Source organism: Chelonoidis abingdonii, chromosome 2 (assembly GCF_003597395.2).
Source record: "Chelonoidis abingdonii isolate Lonesome George chromosome 2, CheloAbing_2.0, whole genome shotgun sequence".
In the NCBI taxonomy this organism is placed as follows: domain Eukaryota; kingdom Metazoa; phylum Chordata; order Testudines; family Testudinidae; genus Chelonoidis; species Chelonoidis abingdonii.
In genome coordinates, this window is record NC_133770.1 from 108,162,309 (window position 1) to 108,180,745 (window position 18,437).

Below are 18,437 nucleotides of genomic sequence, written 5' to 3' on the forward strand. Positions count from 1 at the left end.
CTAGTGGATAAATCACCTACCATCGTAACAGTCGGCAGTCTCAACAAAAAAGCCCAAGGCTGAATAGACACAGAATTCAATCCTTAGTGTTGTCAATTCTGCGTCCTTCTCAAATCATTACCTTCACTTAAAAAATAATAATGAAATAATGAATTCTCTCCATAGTTGTTCAGGGACTATTTTTGACTCTTCATGAAACTGCAAACTACAATTTCAAACCTGGGATTGTACGCTGTTTAGTGTACCATTTATAAACTGCTCTCGAGAGCCTTGACTGAAAGAAGCTGCAGAAATGCAAAGTTTTCTTCCTGATACTGAACTGAAAATAAAAACAAAAATCTTGTGCACCTCCATTTTACAAAGACAAATGTCAGTGTTAGTCTTTCATTGAATTTGACCTTGAAGGTTCTACTATTTTTTTAATAAAAAATACAAAGGCTCCAGTTTCCACTCCAAGCCTTATTCATGTTGATGAATATTTATGCAAAAGAGTCCTGTTGAAGTACTCACCAACATAATTTAACGTCTAATTCACCAACATGACCCCATGAGATAGGGGTTAGCATAGCTTGTTTGTTTTACGGAAGCATCTGAAGGCGTGATCCTGCAAAATAAATCTCCCCAGTCACAGTCAGTTCAGCAGAAATGAGTCCATCCCCTCAATCTATTTCTTGCCTGTTTGCATGAAAGGCCTCTCCTGAAGCGGTGCAAAGTGGGGGTGGCATACATAGAGACTTCATTATAGCACTCCTTTTCACCCCTTGCAGATGATTAGTTGTGATTCTCTAGATTCTACAGTTTTGTTGTGTGATTGTCAAGCTAATCATCTTTCAGATTTCAGAAAGAATCCATCTCCTAGCAGTGGCATGTCCTGTACACTCACGAGCAGAAGCAGAGGAAAGGGCTAGTTAGGTTTTTTTCATAACTCAGTTTTCCCAGAAAAGATTCACATGCAGCAGAGTTTCAACCACCATGAGTTGAAAAAGGACTGTATTCATTCCTATGGTGAATTTCATTAATACAACAATGCCACACCCAAGAAGGGTTTTAAATGATTAGAAAGTCCTGTGTATTGGGGGAGGCAAAGGACAGCTGCTGTTCTCCCATCCCACCCCCAATGAAATAACTGGGTCACATTTAACACATTTTTCTTAAAAATCAAGATGGACTGGAATGAAACTGAGGAGATGATTTCTGTAGTCGAAAGAGTCCAAAACCAACCCTATTTCTGGGACTTTCTGCGTTCACTCCCATGGCTGCAGACAAGCAGCCTTTACAAGGAAGGTGGGATACGTGTTACAGCTCAGTTTCTGCAGACTGTTAAAAAGTAAGTACTAAAATCTGGGTAATGTATTTGTTCTCCCTATTTGTGCTTTCTTTTATTTCCATGGAATGGTGCTTTAATCTAACTCATTGTGCTTCCCACTTGCCTAATCAACAGCAGGAGAATTCATAGCAAGATACAGATATAAGGCAGAATTGTCAGTGTTGGTCTCCCTCTGCTTGCATGAAGTCAATGGGAACTTTACAGGTGACTCCAATGGGAGCAGAGTGAGGCCAACACTTGCCCAGAAAAATGGCCCTGGACCCTATTGTCACCTGATCTATTGATTGTGTATTAATTAAATTGATTACTTAAGAATTGTCCAGTAACACTCAGGTCTGGTAGATTCTTGTCCCAAGATCAGGTCCAATATTATTAGAATTATGCGGTTGGGAACCCCGACACACACATGCGCGCATGCACACATACTTCTGAATTTGCAATAGTTCTATTACGCTTATACCTATGCCTTACTTACACTCATAGACTTTAAGGTCAGAAGGGACCATTATGATCATCTAATCTGACCTCCTGCACAATGCATGACACACAATCTCACCCATCCACTTCTATAACAAACCTTAACCTATGTCTGAGCTATTGAAGTCCTCAGATTGTGGTTTGAAGACCTCAAGCTGCAGAGAATCCTCCAGCAAGTGACCCGTGTCCCATGCAGCAGAGGAAAGCAGAAAACCTCCAGGGCCTCTGCCAATCTGCCCTGGAGGAAAATTCTTTCCCGACCCCATAGCAGATATCTGTACCTATAGGCTATGCTATTGGGAAGCTTGGGACTCCTTCCTCCTCATTTTTTGCAGTCCCTGCCTTTTGCTCCAGACCCTTTTACAACTCTACCTTTCCTCCTTGTGCATCTCAGCAGAAAAATCTTTGGGAGGTTGCTGCATGTGAGTGGTGACTGAAATGATCCCTCTGTATATGAGAGTGTTGGTTTTGTCATGTTTGATGAGATTCTTCTGGATGGAGAGTTATTATTATTTATTACATTATCTCATTCATTAATTCTCTTTCGTTAATTCATTTGGATGCCTATCATTTTAAAACTAGTTTATTTCTTAAGCGTTCTAATACAATGTAGTTCAATTAAATTGGCACTTGGCAATCTGTAGCAATCAGTGTCAGGTAAGTGACTTTATTTCACCGCTTAATCCTCTTCCCATCTGCACAGGAGCATCTTCACTTATGCGCAACAGTGGCGCAGCTGTGCCGATGCAGCGTTTTAAGTGTAGCTCTGCCCTGTTTCAGTGCTGAGTTGCTTTAAGCAGCCCACTCCATACAAAACTGAAAGCTTCCTTCTACACATGCCCTCCGTGGCCTCTTAACTGGCCAAACTGACTAGAAATAACCCCTGTTAATTAGAAGAAAAGTCCAGTAGTGGCTCTGGTGTGAGGCTGGGTCGTGTAGGTCTTCCCAGACTGATCGCTCAGGTCATGGAGGTGTGTGTGCTGCCTTCCTGCTTCTTGCTCTCTGTTCCTGTTCATTTCCTGGTTATTACTCTCTGAACTCAGTGTTCCAGTTACTCTGTGTGTGTGTGCGCTCATGTGCGCATAGCATTGGGTGTTTGCGGCTACTCAGGATGTGCTGTTACGTCTTATTCAGATAGTTGCTAACTTAACTGGTTCATGGTTATTTCATGTTTTGACTGAACACCTGTCTGCGTGTCTTGCTTCAATTTCCTTGTATTTTGGGATTGCTGTCCTGGATGCATCAGAGCATAACAAGACGCTAGGCCTACAGTAGGAACTTGCATTGGTATAACTATGTTGCTCAGAGTTGTGGATTTTCCCTTGTGTAGACAGAGGTGTGTCAATGGGATGGCTTCTCTCATCAACATAGCTACTGCCTCTTGGGGAGGTGGAGTACCTATGCCAAGAGGAGAAGTCCTCCCATCAGCATAGGTAACATCTTCACTATGTACTACGAAGGCACAGCTGCAGCACTGTCAGCGTAGACAAGCCTGGTGTGCTGGAGAAGTCTCTATCTGCCTCTCTCTTTTTAAGGGCAGCAGCACCAGGAGGGAGGTGTAGTTGCAACAAGCTACTTACCTTTATGGGGAAGTACAGAGGATCACAAAGTGAGGCAGGGAGACACAATGGCTGGAGGGCACCTGAAATTTGATGCATAGTAGCAATTTCAGGAATTTCTTTGGAAAAACGATCAATTCATAGATTGTAAGGTCAGAAGGGACTTTTAAATCATCTTATTTGACCTCCTGTATAACACAGGCCACAGAATTTTTCCCAGTATCCCTAGTATTGAACCCACATATTCTGCAGTCATTTTTGTGACTCTGCAGCATGCATGGGATCCACACCACGTGTTCTTAGAATGGGAAATTGAAAATCTCTGCACTGACTCTGCTACTCCTACTTAGGAATTTTCTTTGCCTTGTTAAAAAGCATTGAACCTATATATTTGTTTGTAACTAGGAAGATAATATTGTCTCTCACTTATTCAGAATAAGTGACAGGAGTGGTGAGGATTAATGGTTGTATTCTTCGTAGACTGCCTGAGCAGGGCCCATCAAGGTCTCTATGCATTGGCATGTGCATGGGTGCAGTGCTTGTGGCTCTGACACCCATTAACTATGGTACTACTAAAAAGTGGAGGATTTCTCAGGCAATCTGGATGGCTTCCAAACTCCCTCAGAAGCTTGCTGTTTCCGAGAAATAAAAGGATCTCGATTGTAAGGTGATATTTTTCCCCTTCAGGTCTGCCTCATGAGCTGGATTCCTGAGACAATAACGGGCAAAGCAAATTTTATCTCACTGCCACAATGGTGGATCAAATAATTAACCTAATTAAATCAACAACAAATTCTGTGCACAGTGCTTCCTGTTGCTCAGCAGCCCTGTCCCAATGTTATTACATTAACCATGGAAGAGGTTGGAAGGGACAGAGCATATATGTTCTATGAAACTGGTTATACAGGGATTTCCCCTAAGAAGTCAGCTAGTTTTGGTCAATTCTGTTGTATAAGAGGATAGTCATACTTCCATACCTCTTTCTATAACCTCTGGAGCCCTCTAGTAATGAAATGCCCACACATGACTATTGGCAAAACTTCAAGGTATAGAACAGAGGTAGCCAACCTAAGCCTGAGAAGGAGCCAGAATTTACCAGTTTACATTGCCAAAGAGCCACAGTAATATGTCAGCAGCACTCCAGCAGCATCCCCCACCTGCTCCCAGTGTCTCCCACCCACCAGCAGCCCCACCGATCAGTGCCTCCCCACCTCCTGATCAGCTGTTTTGTGGTGTGCAGGAGGCTCTGGGGGGAAAGGGGGAGGGGAGAAGAAGGAAGCATGGCAGGCTCAGGAGAGGGGGTGAGAAGGAGTGGAGTTGGGGCAGGACCTGTGGCAGAGCCAGGGGTTGAGCAGTGAGCACACTCCGGCACATTGGAAAGTTGGTGCCTGTAATTCTAGACCTGGATTCAGTGCCTATACAAGGAACCGCATGTGGCTCCGGATCCACAGGTTGGCCACCCCGGTATAGAAGCTACTGCTCACATGATTGCAGTCTCAGAATATGAAGATGGTCAATCTTTTATCCCTTGTATCCTTTACTTCATTTTTCAGCTCCCTCCCCAATGCCCAAAGGGTGCACAGTGCTCCAAAGATGGAGGGAAGGAGGTGAGGTCATGGCCGCGCACCATCTCAGCACTGGGCCATAGAATGGAAGTTGTATGCAGCAAAGTGCAGGCTGCCTCCCATAAAGGTTGTAGCAGCAACCATGACAGGGAGTTCAGACAGGCATATTGCTTTCAGGAAGAATGTATCTAAGATGCTTTCCCCTTGGCACCGAACTCCTCACTGTCCCTTAATCTGGGCTGTGCCTAACTGACTCAGTGTAACCCACAGTGAATTGGGCCAAATTCTAGCCCCTGCTTCTATATACCATGGTGACATACAGAAACCACAATGGCCTGTGTGAGAATTCAAAGAATGCAGCCTGCGCCCCTTTGCAGCATTGAGCATGCTGGGGGCAGGTTGGGGTCTTGAGAAGGAGCGGCCTTAATGCTCAGATCTAGGCCACTGTGTGTGGCAGAGAAGCTCACTGACAGCTGTAGGAGGCTGCCATAAGTTAGAGCTTCCAGCTCAGGCAGAATTCTGGACTGTCTTCTTTGCTGTACCTCTCAGGCGGTGCAGAACAGAATCTAGCACATAATGAGTACAGGAGAAAGGGACAGGAGTGCAAAATTGTCATATGGTATCTCCTAGTCTAAATCCCCCCACCCGACCCAGCTCTTCAGGTAAGCAAATTTTTTTGCAATTTCTTGTTGTTTGAGATAGCAAAGTATATCAATAGCTGATGAAGTTTTTTTTAAAAAAAGGTTGGATTTTCGTTTGCATAACAGCCATGAGGTAGAAGAAGCTATAAGAAGTGTCAGATAAAATTGGTGTGGATTCATCATGTATCATCAAATTAAATTAAATTTATAATGTTATTAACTTCACTACAGAGCTGGTCTGTTTGAAGAAATTTAGAAAATAAACTACATGATTTTGTTATATGCAGTGTCATTGTAGCCATGTTGGTCCCAGGATATTAGAGACAAAAGGTGGGTGAGGTATAATATCTTTTATTGGACCAGCTTCTGAGAGGGACAAGCTTTTGAGCTACACAGAGCTCTTCTTCAGGTCTTGGACATGTATTGAGAGTGTCACAACTAAATACAAGATTGTGCAGCATAAGTAGTTAAAATACATTTCAAGAGGCCATTTTAGGTGAAGTGGCCCTTTTACCGCCCTCCCCCCCCCCTTTTCCCTCCTGTGATTTGAGATGGGTGAAATTAGGTGATAGATTGTTGTAGTAAGCCATAAAACCAGTGTGTCTAGTCAGCTCGTAAATTTTAGTGTCTAGCAAAGTTATGAATTTAGGTGCTCAGTCTCATCTTTTGAAGGTGTTCTGCAGGTTTTGTAAGATAATGGACAACCCTCAGATATCCACCCCAGACAGATCACCAGACTCATTCAACCCAGGGTTTTCTAGAATATTTTGTTTAGAAAACTTTGTCAAGCAAAAGATTTCACTAGAAACTTCATTTGATGAAACCTCATATTTTGACAAAAAAAGTTGTTAAAAAGTTTCATCCAGCTCTTCTTCACAATCCTGCTTCCCTCTCCAAAGTGTGCGCACAGTGCTGTCATGCTTTGACAAGTGCTTGATTTTTCACTTTTGCTTTCAGTTCCTTAGCATCCTTAGAAGATTTAGATGCAGTTCTATCAAACCAAAGTTTCTACAAAGCAGTGAAAATAGGACTGAATATAACCATCACAGCACTGCACTTCTTGCAAGACCAGAGCCTTGAAGGTAATTGAAAGCTGTGTATGTATGGTTTTTTTCTTTCTTTCTTTTAAAGTTGCTGCATGAATTACAGGCATGTCAGGATGGAGCCAAAATGTTTTTGTAGGCAGCTGGCTGAGTTCCTGCAGAACTGATCATTTAATACTGTTGAGATTTGCGTTGTATTGTTGTGCGTTGGGGCACCTAGAGCCTTGGATAGGCATCATTTTAGTTGTCTGTTAAATTACAGAAAATGCTTATCACATTTCCTGGCAAACCTTTCATAAACACACGGTGCAGACCCAATAGATCCCATTGAGAATGATTACCCTTTTACTGGTGGTGATTCTTTGGAGTGGGTGTTTCACAATAGGTTAGTTCAGTTTCTTTTGGTTGTGAAGAGAACTGGATTCAAGTTTTGGCCTATATACAAGTGAAAATTAATGTGGTTGTCTTACCTTAGTCTTCCTTTGTCTCTTATTGTAAATGCTAGTCTTTGCTCAAGGGCTACACAGGTGCATGGACTGAGTTTGAGGGAGAGGGAGTCATTGGGAGGCTTCCCCTTGTACACTTAGCCAGGCAGGATCCTGCCAAGAATTTAAGAGCATGCTGTACACCAAGGGGTGAAGTCTGTTGTTCAGGAGTTGTGTCAAACTCTCCCTCTTGCAGCCATCCAGGCCTCATTGAGGAAAAAAGTATGCTGAAGTCCCATTGAAATCAATGAAATTTCATGGGACTTGAGTGCAAGTTTAAACATTCACTCACAGTGCTTTCCTGAACCATGGCCCTTGTACAATCAGCAGCAAGCACTAGGCAAGGCAGGTACACTTCAGCTGAGGGGTAAGCAGAGCATTGTTCTGACTCTTGGCGTGAAAATGCAGGTTGGTGTTTGTGCCAGTTGAATGGCTGACACCATTCCATTCCTCTTCCACTTATGGCTCCCCAGGATAAAGTCAGGATTATGATTAATTGGCCCCTTCTGTGTCAAAGAGCAGCCCAAGGCCTGTATGATTCTTAAATTCCACATAAGCCCTCAAAATAAGGACTAAGAGGTATTTAGGTTGCATGTTGGCTCCCTACACAGGATTGAATTTCATTTAGTGGAACAGACTGAAATCTGTGCCCTAAAATCCCTCACAATCAAATCAATTCCTCCTCCCACCCACCCCAAATAAATCCAGAAAGTAAGTCCCAGGGGGCTTCAGAGAGGTGGATGGAAGTGTTGAGGCCTATGGAAAAGGTGGCCTGTGTAGTAAACATTGTATACAGTATAAAGTTTTAACCAACTGTATCAATGTCTCTTACAGAGGTGAGAAATTATGACAGGCGTGGTCTACACTATAAAATTAAATACATTTAACTATGTTAGTCACAGGTGTGAAAAGTCCACATCTCTGAGCGTAAAGCCAAACTAAATCCCCATATAGATAGCGCTAGGTCAACTTAGCTTCTGTTGAGCTAACTACTGCCTCTCAGGAAGGTGGATTGCCTATGCTGACGGGAGAATCCCTCCTGTTGGAATAGGTAGCATCTACACTGAAGGACTACAACTGCAGTGGCACAGCAGTGTCACTCTAGAGTTTTAAGTGTGGACAAGCTCTAGGTCAAGATTTTAAAAACTAAAATGTTATACACAATCTGAAACCCTGGAGTACAGAAGTTGCGTCTTCATTCAAACCTATTAGCACAATACAGTCCATTTACTCCTCGGTGATCATAAGAGCATAAGAATGGCTGTACTGGGTCAGACCAAAGGTCCATCTAGCCCAATATCCTGTCTTCCGACAGTGGCCAATGCCAAGTTCCCCAGAGGGAATGAACAGAACAGGTAATTATCAAGTGATTCATCTCCCATCACCCATTCTCCGCTTCTGGCAAACAGAGGCTAGGGACACCATCCCTGTCCATCTTGGCTAATAGTCATTGATGGACCTATGCTCCATGAACTTATTTCATTCTTTTTTGAACCCTGTTATAGTCTTGGCCTTTGTAACATTCTCTGCCAGGGAGTTCCACAGATTGACTGTGCGTTGTATGAAAAAATACTTTCTTCTGTTTGTTTTAAACATGCTGCCTATTAATTTCTTTTGGTGACCCCAAGCTCTTGTGTTATGAGAAGGAGTAAATAACACTTCCTTATTTACTTTCTCTTTTTCAATCATGATTTTATAGATCTCAATCATATCCCCCATTAGTCGTCTCTTTTCCAAGCTGAAAAGTCCCAGTCTTATTAATCTCTCCTCATATGGAGAGAGCTATTCCATATACCTAATCATTTTTGTTGCCCTTTTCTGAACTTTTTCCAATTTCAAAATATCTTTTTTGAGATGGGGTGACCACATATGTATGCAGTATTCAAGACGTGGGCGTACCGTGGATTTATATAGAGGCAATATGATATTTTTGGTCTTATCATCTATCCCTTTCTTAATGATTCCCAACTTTCTGTTCACTTTTTTGACTGCTGCTGCAGATGAGTGGATGTTTTCAGAGAACTATCCACAATAACTCCAAGATTTTTCTTGAATGGTAACCGCCAGTTTAGATCCCATCATTTTGTATGTATGGTTGGGATTCTGTTTTCCAATGTGCATTACTTTGCATTTATCAACATTGAATATCATCTGCCCTTTTGTTGCCCAGTCACCCAGTTTTGAGAGATCCTTTTATAGCTCTTTGCAGTCTGCCTGGAACTTAACTAAATTGAACAATTTTGTATCATCTGCAAATTTTGCTATCTCAGCGTTTGCCCCTTTTCCGAGATCATTTATTAATATATTGAATAGGACTTGGCCCAGTACAGATGCCTGGGGGCAGGGCTGGCTTTAGGACGTGCGGGGCCCTATTCGAAAGAGCTGCCGCTGAAATGCTGCCAAAGACAGCAGCAGCTCAATCACTGCTGCTGAAGAGAGAGGTGGCAATTTGGCGGCAGCTCAATCAGTTGCTGCTGTTTCCGGCAGCACTTCCTCCGCAGCAGTTGTCTTCCAGGGCCTTACCTTGCGGGGCCCCTGTAACTGGGTCCTTTCCTTGACACCCCCCCCCTTTCTGAAGCTCTTTGCTGTCCCAATAAAGCACTACGAGCCTCTTCTTAATGCAGCACCCGTGGCTTTTATTCACACAAAGTTCCCACCACCAGTGATACTATTTACAGAGCTTTACAGGTCTTACTGACTCCTCTTTTACAGGGAGTCTACCCCAGCCTGGAGACTGCCCTTTCTCTGGCCATTCCCCCCCTGTTCTCTGGCTGTCAGCCAGCCTTTATGGCCCTTCAACCTGCAGGCCCACAGGTGCAGCCAGTTCCAGAGGTCAGGCACCAGACTTCTCCCCAGCCCCAATCTATTTCCCCTGATTGGGGCTGGCTGAGCAGGGGCTAATTATGTGCCCTTGCAACAGCACCCTGCTACACCCCTCTTCCAGACACTGAGCATCACAGGAATCAGGGGAATCGGCCTAAAGCCAGTCCTGCCTGGGGAACACCACTATTTACCTCTCTCCATTCTGAAAACTGACCATTTATTCCTACCCTTTGTTTCTTATATTTTAACCAGTTACCAATCCATGAGAGGACCTACCCTCTTATCCCATGACAGCTTACTTTGCTTAAGGGCCTTCGGTGAGGGACCTTGTCAAAGGCTTTCTGAAAATATAAGTACACTATATCCTCTTGATCCCTTTTGTCCACCTGCATGTTGACCCCTTCAAATAATTCTAGTAGATTGGTGAGGCATGATTTCCCTTTATAAAAACCACGTTGACTCTTCCACAACAAGTTATGGTCATCCATGTGTCAGACAATTTTGTTCTTTACTATAGTTTAAACCAATTTGCCCCATACTGAAGTCAAGCTTACCATCCTGTAATTGCTGGGATCACCTCTGGAGCCCTTTTTGAAAAATTGGCGTCACATTAGGTATCCTCCAGTCATTTGGTACAGAAGCTTATTTAAATCATAGGTTACAGACTACAGTTAGTAGTTCTGCAATTTCGTATTTGAGTTCCTTTAGAATTCTTGGGTGAATACCATCTGGTTCTGGTGACTTATTACTGTTTAATTTATGAATTTGTTCCAAAACCTCCTCTAATGACACCTCAGTCTGGGATAGTTCCTTGATTTGTCACCTAAAAAGAACACCTCAGGTTTGGGAATCTCCCTCACATCCTCATCCATGAAGACCGATGCAAAAAATTCATTTAGTTTCTCTGCAATGGCCTTTTTGTCCTTGAGTGTTTCTTTAGCATCTTGATTGTCCAGTGGCCCCACTGGTTGTTTAGCATGCTTCCTGCTTCTGATGTACTTTAATTTTCTTTTTTGCTATTACTTTTTGAGTCTTTGGCTAGCTAGTCTTCAAATACTTTTTGACCTTCCTAATTATATTTTTACATTTCATTTGCCAGGGTTTATGCTCATTTTGGTTTTCCTCACTAGGATTTAACTTCCACTTTTTCAATGATGCCTTTTTGCCTCTCATTGTTTCTTTTACTTTGTTGTTTAGCCACGGTGGCACTTTTTGGTTCTCTAACTATGTATACATTTAAGCTGAGTATCAATTATGGTGTCTTTAAAAGATTTCCATGCAGCTAGCAGGGATTTCGCTTTCTGTTTAATTAACTTCCTGATTTTTGTGTAGTCCTGCTTTCTGAAATAAAATGCTACAGTGTTGGGCTGCTGTGGGTTTTTTCCTGCCACAGGGATGTTAAATTTAATTATAGTATGATCACTATTACCAAGTGGTCCAGCTATATTCACCTCTTGGACCAGATCCTGTGTTCCACTTAAGACTCAATCAAGAATTGCTTTTCCTTTTGTGGGTTCCAAGACTAGCTGCTCCAAGAAGCAGTCATTTAAGGTGTCAAGGAACTTTATCTCTGCATCCCGTCCTGAGGTGATAAGTACCTAGTCAATATGGGGATAGTTGAAATCCCCCATTATTATTGAGTTTTTTATTTTAATAGCCTCTCTAATCTCCATGAGCATTTCACAGTCACTATCACCATCCTGGTCAGTAATATATTCCTACTGCTATTATTATTCAAGCATGGAATTACTATCCATGGAGATTCTATGGTACAGTTTGGTTCATTTAAGATTTTTACTTCATTTGATTCTACACTTTCTTTCACATATAATGCCACTCCCCCATCAGCACGACCTGTTCTGTCCTTCCGATATTTTGTACCCTGGTATTACTGTGTCTCATTGATTATCCTCATTTCACCAAGTTTCTGTGATGCCTATTATATCAATACCCTCATTTAAAACAAGGCACTCTAGTTCACCCATCTTCTTATTTAGACTTCTAGCATTGATATACAAGCATTTTAAAAAATTGTCACTTTTTAGTGCTCTGCCATTACATGATGTAATTGAATGGGACTTTTTTCCTTTGACTGTTTCTCATCAGACCCTACCTGTATTTTATCATCATCCATACTCTTCTTCTTACTAGGACATAGAGAATCTCCATTAATAGATCCTCCCCTGAGGGATGTTGCTGTCTGAACCACTTGCTCCTCCACACCTGTTGTCTTTCCCTCAGCCTTTAGTTTAAAAACTGCTCTATGACCTTCTTAATTTTAAGTGCCAGCAATCTGGTTCCATTTTGATTTAGGTGGAGCTCATCCTTCCTGTATAGGCACCCCTTTTCTCCAAAGTTTCCTCAGTTCCTAATAAATCTAACCCCCTCCTCCTTACACCATTGTCTCATCTACGCATTGAGAACCTGTTTAAGTCTAAGGATGGGTGAAAATTGTGGATAGTTCAAAAATATGAAGGCTTTGGCATCCTTGAGGACTGGTATTGAATCATGAATATGACTCCCTTCTTGAATGATGTAAAAGCTCTCCACTGTGTATTTTTACTGTTTGGGATGTATCTAATATTGAATTAATGTGGTGAAATTGGTATTGGCTACTAATACAACAGACCAAAATTCAACAAATGTACTATTTGCTTTATACTGTTAGATTAACTCCACTCACCAGACTTGTAGTGAAATTGTGCATATTAACTATTTCTGTCCGTCTCCAATGCATACACTCCCATCTTAGTATCTCTCACATAAAAAGGTAACAATGTCACAGCTGGATCCTATCAGAGACTGGTTACTAGAAAACAAATTCAGAAAACTTAGGACATGTATAACTTAAGTTAATCTTTTCTTATAGGCTTTTGGTACAACCTGACTCTTTGGGATGTTGTGTGGGATCCGCATGCAGTCAAAGTGGAGCTTGAATCCAGATTTGGTTTAGCTGATCTTCATACTGAAAAACTCTTGAACTATACAGCAGAGTTCAGTAAGGTAAGTTTCTAAAAATGTCAACATTCCTTTTTTGTTTTGTTTCCTTTGTAACTAATGAAAGCTTTTCACCCCTCGTAGATGCTAAAGCAATGTCTTTCAGAAGTAGTTACTTAGTAGGCATTGCCTTTGCAAAAAAGACAGCATAATCTCATAGGAGGTGAATGACACCTGCCCAGCCTCAATCCACAAACTTGAATGAAAGCATTGCAGGTTTTGTTCAGCCAATATTTGTATCATGATACACGATGAGTTTCTTGCGGAACATCAGTCATCACTTGAAGCAATTTATAACAGTGAGAGAATGTTTTATTTAGAGGCAAACAGGGTACAGATGGGAGAGAACATTTCAAGTAATCTCTCCCTTGAAGGCACAAGTACCGTCTTCTTTCTTTGCATCCTCCACAAGGGGACATAGCTTAAAGCAGTGGTCCCCAACCCTTTTGGTCTGGCAGGCACCAGACGATGAGCCACAGAGGACCGTGGCAGCGGACGAGCATCTGCCAAAATGCCGCCGACAAGCGGCGTCATCCAGAGGTGTCTCCGCCGAAATGCCACTGAATTTCAGTGGCATTTTTGGTGGATGCTTGTTCACCGGCCAGTAAGTGGGCGCACTTAGATGCCCCAGTGGGCGCTATAGCACCCACGGGCACCGCATTGGGGACCCTTGGCTTAAAGGGATACAGGCAACTTGAGATCTAGTGTGGGTATCGTACTGCAGCAGGGAGGGTGCTTTCCAGTGCAAATAGACAGAGAGCTGTAGCTCTGCCCAAGTTCTGCTGTGGCTGCAGCAGCACCGGAGGCACGTTGGGCTAGTTACCTGAGTAGGTACCCAGGGACTCAGGCAGGATTGTACTTGGGCAGCTAGTCTGGGCTGCTTTCTGAGCCACCATATCCATAAAGCATTTTTTTTAGTGCGCTAGCTTGAGCAGAGTTATTTAAAAGGTGGGTTTTTGAAATATACAGAATAAAATGAAAGGAGAGGAAAAATAAAATAGTGGTTTTCCATTTGCCCAACATTTTCTTTGAAGTGGCAGTTAAGTAAATATATATTACAATGAGATGATGATGGAAATTCATGCAGCAGCCAAAAGATTGCAGATTGTCTCCTCTCAGCTCCCATCAAAATAAATGCAATTAGGTTCAGCAGGCACTTGTGCATATGGAGCTGTTTAAAGGCCTGTTTACTTAAAAAAAAAAAAAAAAAAAATTCTGTGCCAGGCTCTGTTCACTCAATATGAGGGTGATGGGGGCTCTGCCATCTTGATTGTTACCCTTCCCAGAGGGGCTTTCAGAAATGACACTTCAGCCTTTATCCCCATATGTGTTAAAACTGAATCTTCATGTTTAAAGAAAGAAGCCCGTGGCTGTGAATATTTCCATGCAAAGATGACAACCTCTCTAATAATGTTAGTAAGGAGCAAATAGTCAAGAATTAAATGTTGCAATGATTCATAAATTCCTAAAAATAAACAAAAAACGCTGGTATATTTGTAAGATCTGGGCAAACAATTGAGTCCAAACTTTCTTTTCATTGTCTGCTTCTCTGAACTGAACCCGAAATGGTGCTATTTTGGAAGAGGTTCTGTCAAACTTTCTGGAGCGACTCATGAACGTGGATGCCAAGCTCAGGGCAGATGTGTCACAAACCAGGGCAGAAACCCCAAATTGGATGTGTGTTCTATAATTAGATTTTACCAATCAAGTATCAAGTGTGAACTCAGGCACTATAACAGCCTGAACATGGAGTCACAGATGATCCTCTTGGGTACTCAGGTCTATTTTCCTATCCAGGCAAGCCTGCCTTTCTCTTGCACCAAAATTCACAATCTTCAGGTCACACCAAAGGACAAGTCACTTACTGCAAGTCAACTGTACCTCAGATCTCCAACCAAAGACTACGCTTGGTGCCAATCCTGTAATAAACTAACTAAAGATTTAAGTAGGAAAAAGAAATGAGTTATTTACAAGGTTAAAGCAGGTAAACATAAGACACACAAATGAGATACAGTTTTAGGTTCCAAAAGATGACAGTAGCTATAATATGCAAGTTTTTATAGAATATCATCAAGACCAACCCCCTGCTCAAAGCAGGACCAATCCCCAACTAAATCATCCCAGCCAGGGCTTTGTCAAGCCTGACCTGAAAAACCTCTAAGGAAGGAGATTCCACCACCTCCCTAGGTAACCCATTCCAGTGCTTCACCACCCTCCTAGTGAAAAAGTTTTTCCTAATATCTACCTAAACTCCCCACTGCAACTGAGACCATTATCCTGTTCTGTCATCTGCCACATTGAGACAGCCTAGATCCATCCTTTTTGAACCCGTTTCAGTAGTTGAAAGCAGCTATCAAATCCCCCCTCATTCTTTTAGTCTGCAGACTAAACAATCCAGTTCTCAGCCTCTCCTCATAAGTCTTGTATGTCCTTTAGGCTACCGAAGTTAACAGCTGGGGACACCTCGTTTATGCTCAGAAATCTTTATCCATCAAATGTTCAAGCAGATTAGGGATAACAATTTCTCTTAACAGGGATTTTATTCCCTTCCCACTTTCCATGTGATGGAACAATGGCTTCTGCACATACCCTCTCAGGTGTGAGAGAAGCAGTGAACAATCTTTTGTCCACTGATGTTCCACAATGGCTGTCGGTGGCTATAGGCCTTCTTTTATTGGGGATAGATACACCTTTGTGTACAGCCCTGCAAATCTGTGGTTATCCATTTATATCCATGGACCACTTGTGTGGATAGCAGCGCGGATGTGGATACAAATTTTGTATCCATGCAGGGTCCCGATAGTAAGATCTCGGAGCACATGAGGAACCACAGCACAGACCCTCCAACTGCCTGGTGGGTCTGAGGGATAGGGGCGGGGGCTGCTGGAGCCCCCACCTACAGCAGCGGAGGGTGCCATGGCCCCACAGTTGCCGCACGGCTCTTACTGAGCAAACCCCCACCAAAGCCGGGGTGCGGGCAGCTGTGGGGAGCCTGGGTCCTTTCACCGTCCTGGGCAGGGAACCTGAGGGAGAAGGGCTGCTCGGCCCCTCCATCCAGGCAGGTGGAGGACCAGAGTCTCCACAGCTACCCTTACAGCTCTCCCTTACTGGGCTCCAGTGGGGGTGGGGTACCTGGAGCCTCACGCGTGCCCCGCGATGTAGAGTCGGCAGATCCACAGATATCTGGAAGGTTATGGTCTTAGGTAACCTTTTAAGTTACAGAGCAAAACACTTAAACATTACCTTATTAAGAGATAAGATATTATAAGTATGATAAAGTCTAAACACATTCTTATAACTCTAATATCTATTGTAATAGACATGCAAGCCATACTGGTTTCCAGCTCTGCATTGTCTGTGTTCCGTGAGTCTCAGTGGTCTTGGCTTGAGCTGGCACCTGGTCTGCTAGCATCAAAGTGTAAACTCACCAATTGTGATGTTGGCCCAGAAAAGTCCTGAGCTCTGTTACCCATTTCTGAAGAAGGGAAGTGTGACAGGGTCAGGCTCACCACGCTGCGCTCCTGCTGGTTGCTCTGGGAATTAGCTCTTGTCAGCTGTGGAGCACCCTCTGTGCATGGTGTCTCGCCGGTGTCTGCTCTGCTGGTTTGGGCCGCGTTACTTCCGCTCGGCAGCGACCTTTTCAGGACACTGCCTCCAGCCATGCCCACTACTCCAGTCTCACCCTTTCCAGGTGTGGTGTGGGGAAGGCAGTTTAACAGCAGTCCTTTGGCTTGCCACCTGCCTTGGTGGCTAACCACAACCCGAAGTCTAGTTCCTCATTCAGGAGCAGGTTGCAGTCTGTCTCGGCCCCATCTTCTGGCCAGTGCAGTGCAAGGGGTGACCCAGGCCCACCTGCTACTCTGGTCCAACGAGGACCCTCTAGCAGCATCTCTCTCTGCCCTCCTTTGCTCCCCTATTGTCCACCTTTCTTCCTGGTCCATTTCCCCTTTGGCCCGTGCACTTCTCGACCCTTTTTAGCAGGGGCCGCAGCCTAGAAGGTAACTGGGCTGAGCTCTCCTCTGCTCCCCCAAGCCCCCTCAGTCTACTTGTCATTCTGTCAACAGAATCAACTTAATAGCAGGTATGATTTAATAGGACAGCTGCTATGATAACATATTTGCTTATATACCGTTGGTCAATCATGATCCCTTATTGAGCTAGACAGTATTCAAACACAGGCTGTCTGTGTCTGTTTTAAAAAATGGCAGACTGCATAGTTAGCATTAGTGTATTCCATACAATGGAAATATAATGGAAACCCTGTTTATCCAGCCAATAGTTAATCAAAATCCCCATTAACTGAAGCTCAGGCATGAACCTGACAGAACATAGAGAGTGAAATTCACTCTGTGTAGAGGGCCAGTAAAAGGATCATGCACCACTCCTTTAAACCCTAATTTGAGAATTTTAAGTGGTGCATAGGTTTTGTGCTGTCTACTTGCACAGAAGTGAATTTCACCACAATACCTCTCCTACTTAGGGTGGATTTGGATTTCAGAAAGTTTTGGATAAACTGGAAGCAGAACACAGGACAAGTAGTTGTAGATCTCCACTGTGCCACTTCAAAGTTCTCTTGTTATAGAGTGCCTGAAAAGCAAGATCAGCTAGTCTGTGATGCATGAATCACCTGTAGAAGAAAGGCTAAGGTTTCAAATATTTTTGAATGAAGTAAAGTTAAAGAAGGATTTAGAAGGATCCTACCTTGCTGTCTTAGTTTTTGCTGTTTTTCTTTAATTAAATGTATATTCTTGGGATAAAGATTATTTGTAGTGGTCAAGAAGTGCATGACAGTTACTATAACAACAACTACTGCCTCTGCTCTGACAAATTTACACTCTAATCTGAGGACATCACAGCTGAGCTTGGGTGTAATTTTCTATCAATATTGTGCACTTCAGCAGCTTTCCTGATAAAAAAACCCTATAATAATAATACTTACTCTAGTGCATTTCATCAGCAGATCTCAAAGCTCTTTGCAAAGGAGTCAGTATACTATCCTCTATTTACAGATGGGGAACTGAGACACATAAGGGGAAGTGACTTGCCAAGTCACTCAGCAGGCCAGAGCAGAGAATAGAACCCAGTCTCCTGAGTCAGTCCATTGCTCTATCCTCTAGATCACACTGCCCTTCTGTAAATACTGTTCTATAAGGTCAATATTTATCTATTTAACTTCAATATCATGATAATCTCAGATTATGTATGCTAATAGTTGCAATGTTGACATTTTATGGTTGACCCTTGAAGTACTGTAGAGTCGGCCAGATTTTGGACCTGCTTCCATCCCCTAAGAGCAACCCTTGACGTAAAAGCTGACCTGGGCAGCATAAAGCTGATATAGCTGCTACTGAGGGCTTGGCTCACTGGAGAGTTGCAGCGCTGGTGAAGGGTTACAGTGCTGCAACTCACTCTGTGTACACACTTGGAAAGCCAGCCAGCGCTGCACTCCGGCTGCAGCGCTGCAGTACACTGGTCTGATTGGGTGTAGCGATTCCAGCGCTGGTGATGCAGCGCTGCTAT

At 43.1% G+C, this 18,437-nt stretch overlaps 1 protein-coding gene across 1 annotated transcript in view; it reads left to right on the plus strand.

Moving 5' to 3' along the window:
* Positions 1–18,437, plus strand: part of ABCA13 (ATP binding cassette subfamily A member 13) — a 284,724-nt gene that overhangs the window by 26,529 nt on the left and 239,758 nt on the right. The window contains 3 exon segments of the mRNA XM_032792446.2: positions 1,164–1,327; positions 6,527–6,651; positions 12,790–12,923. Coding sequence (XP_032648337.1) covers positions 1,164–1,327; positions 6,527–6,651; positions 12,790–12,923 — 423 coding nt within the window.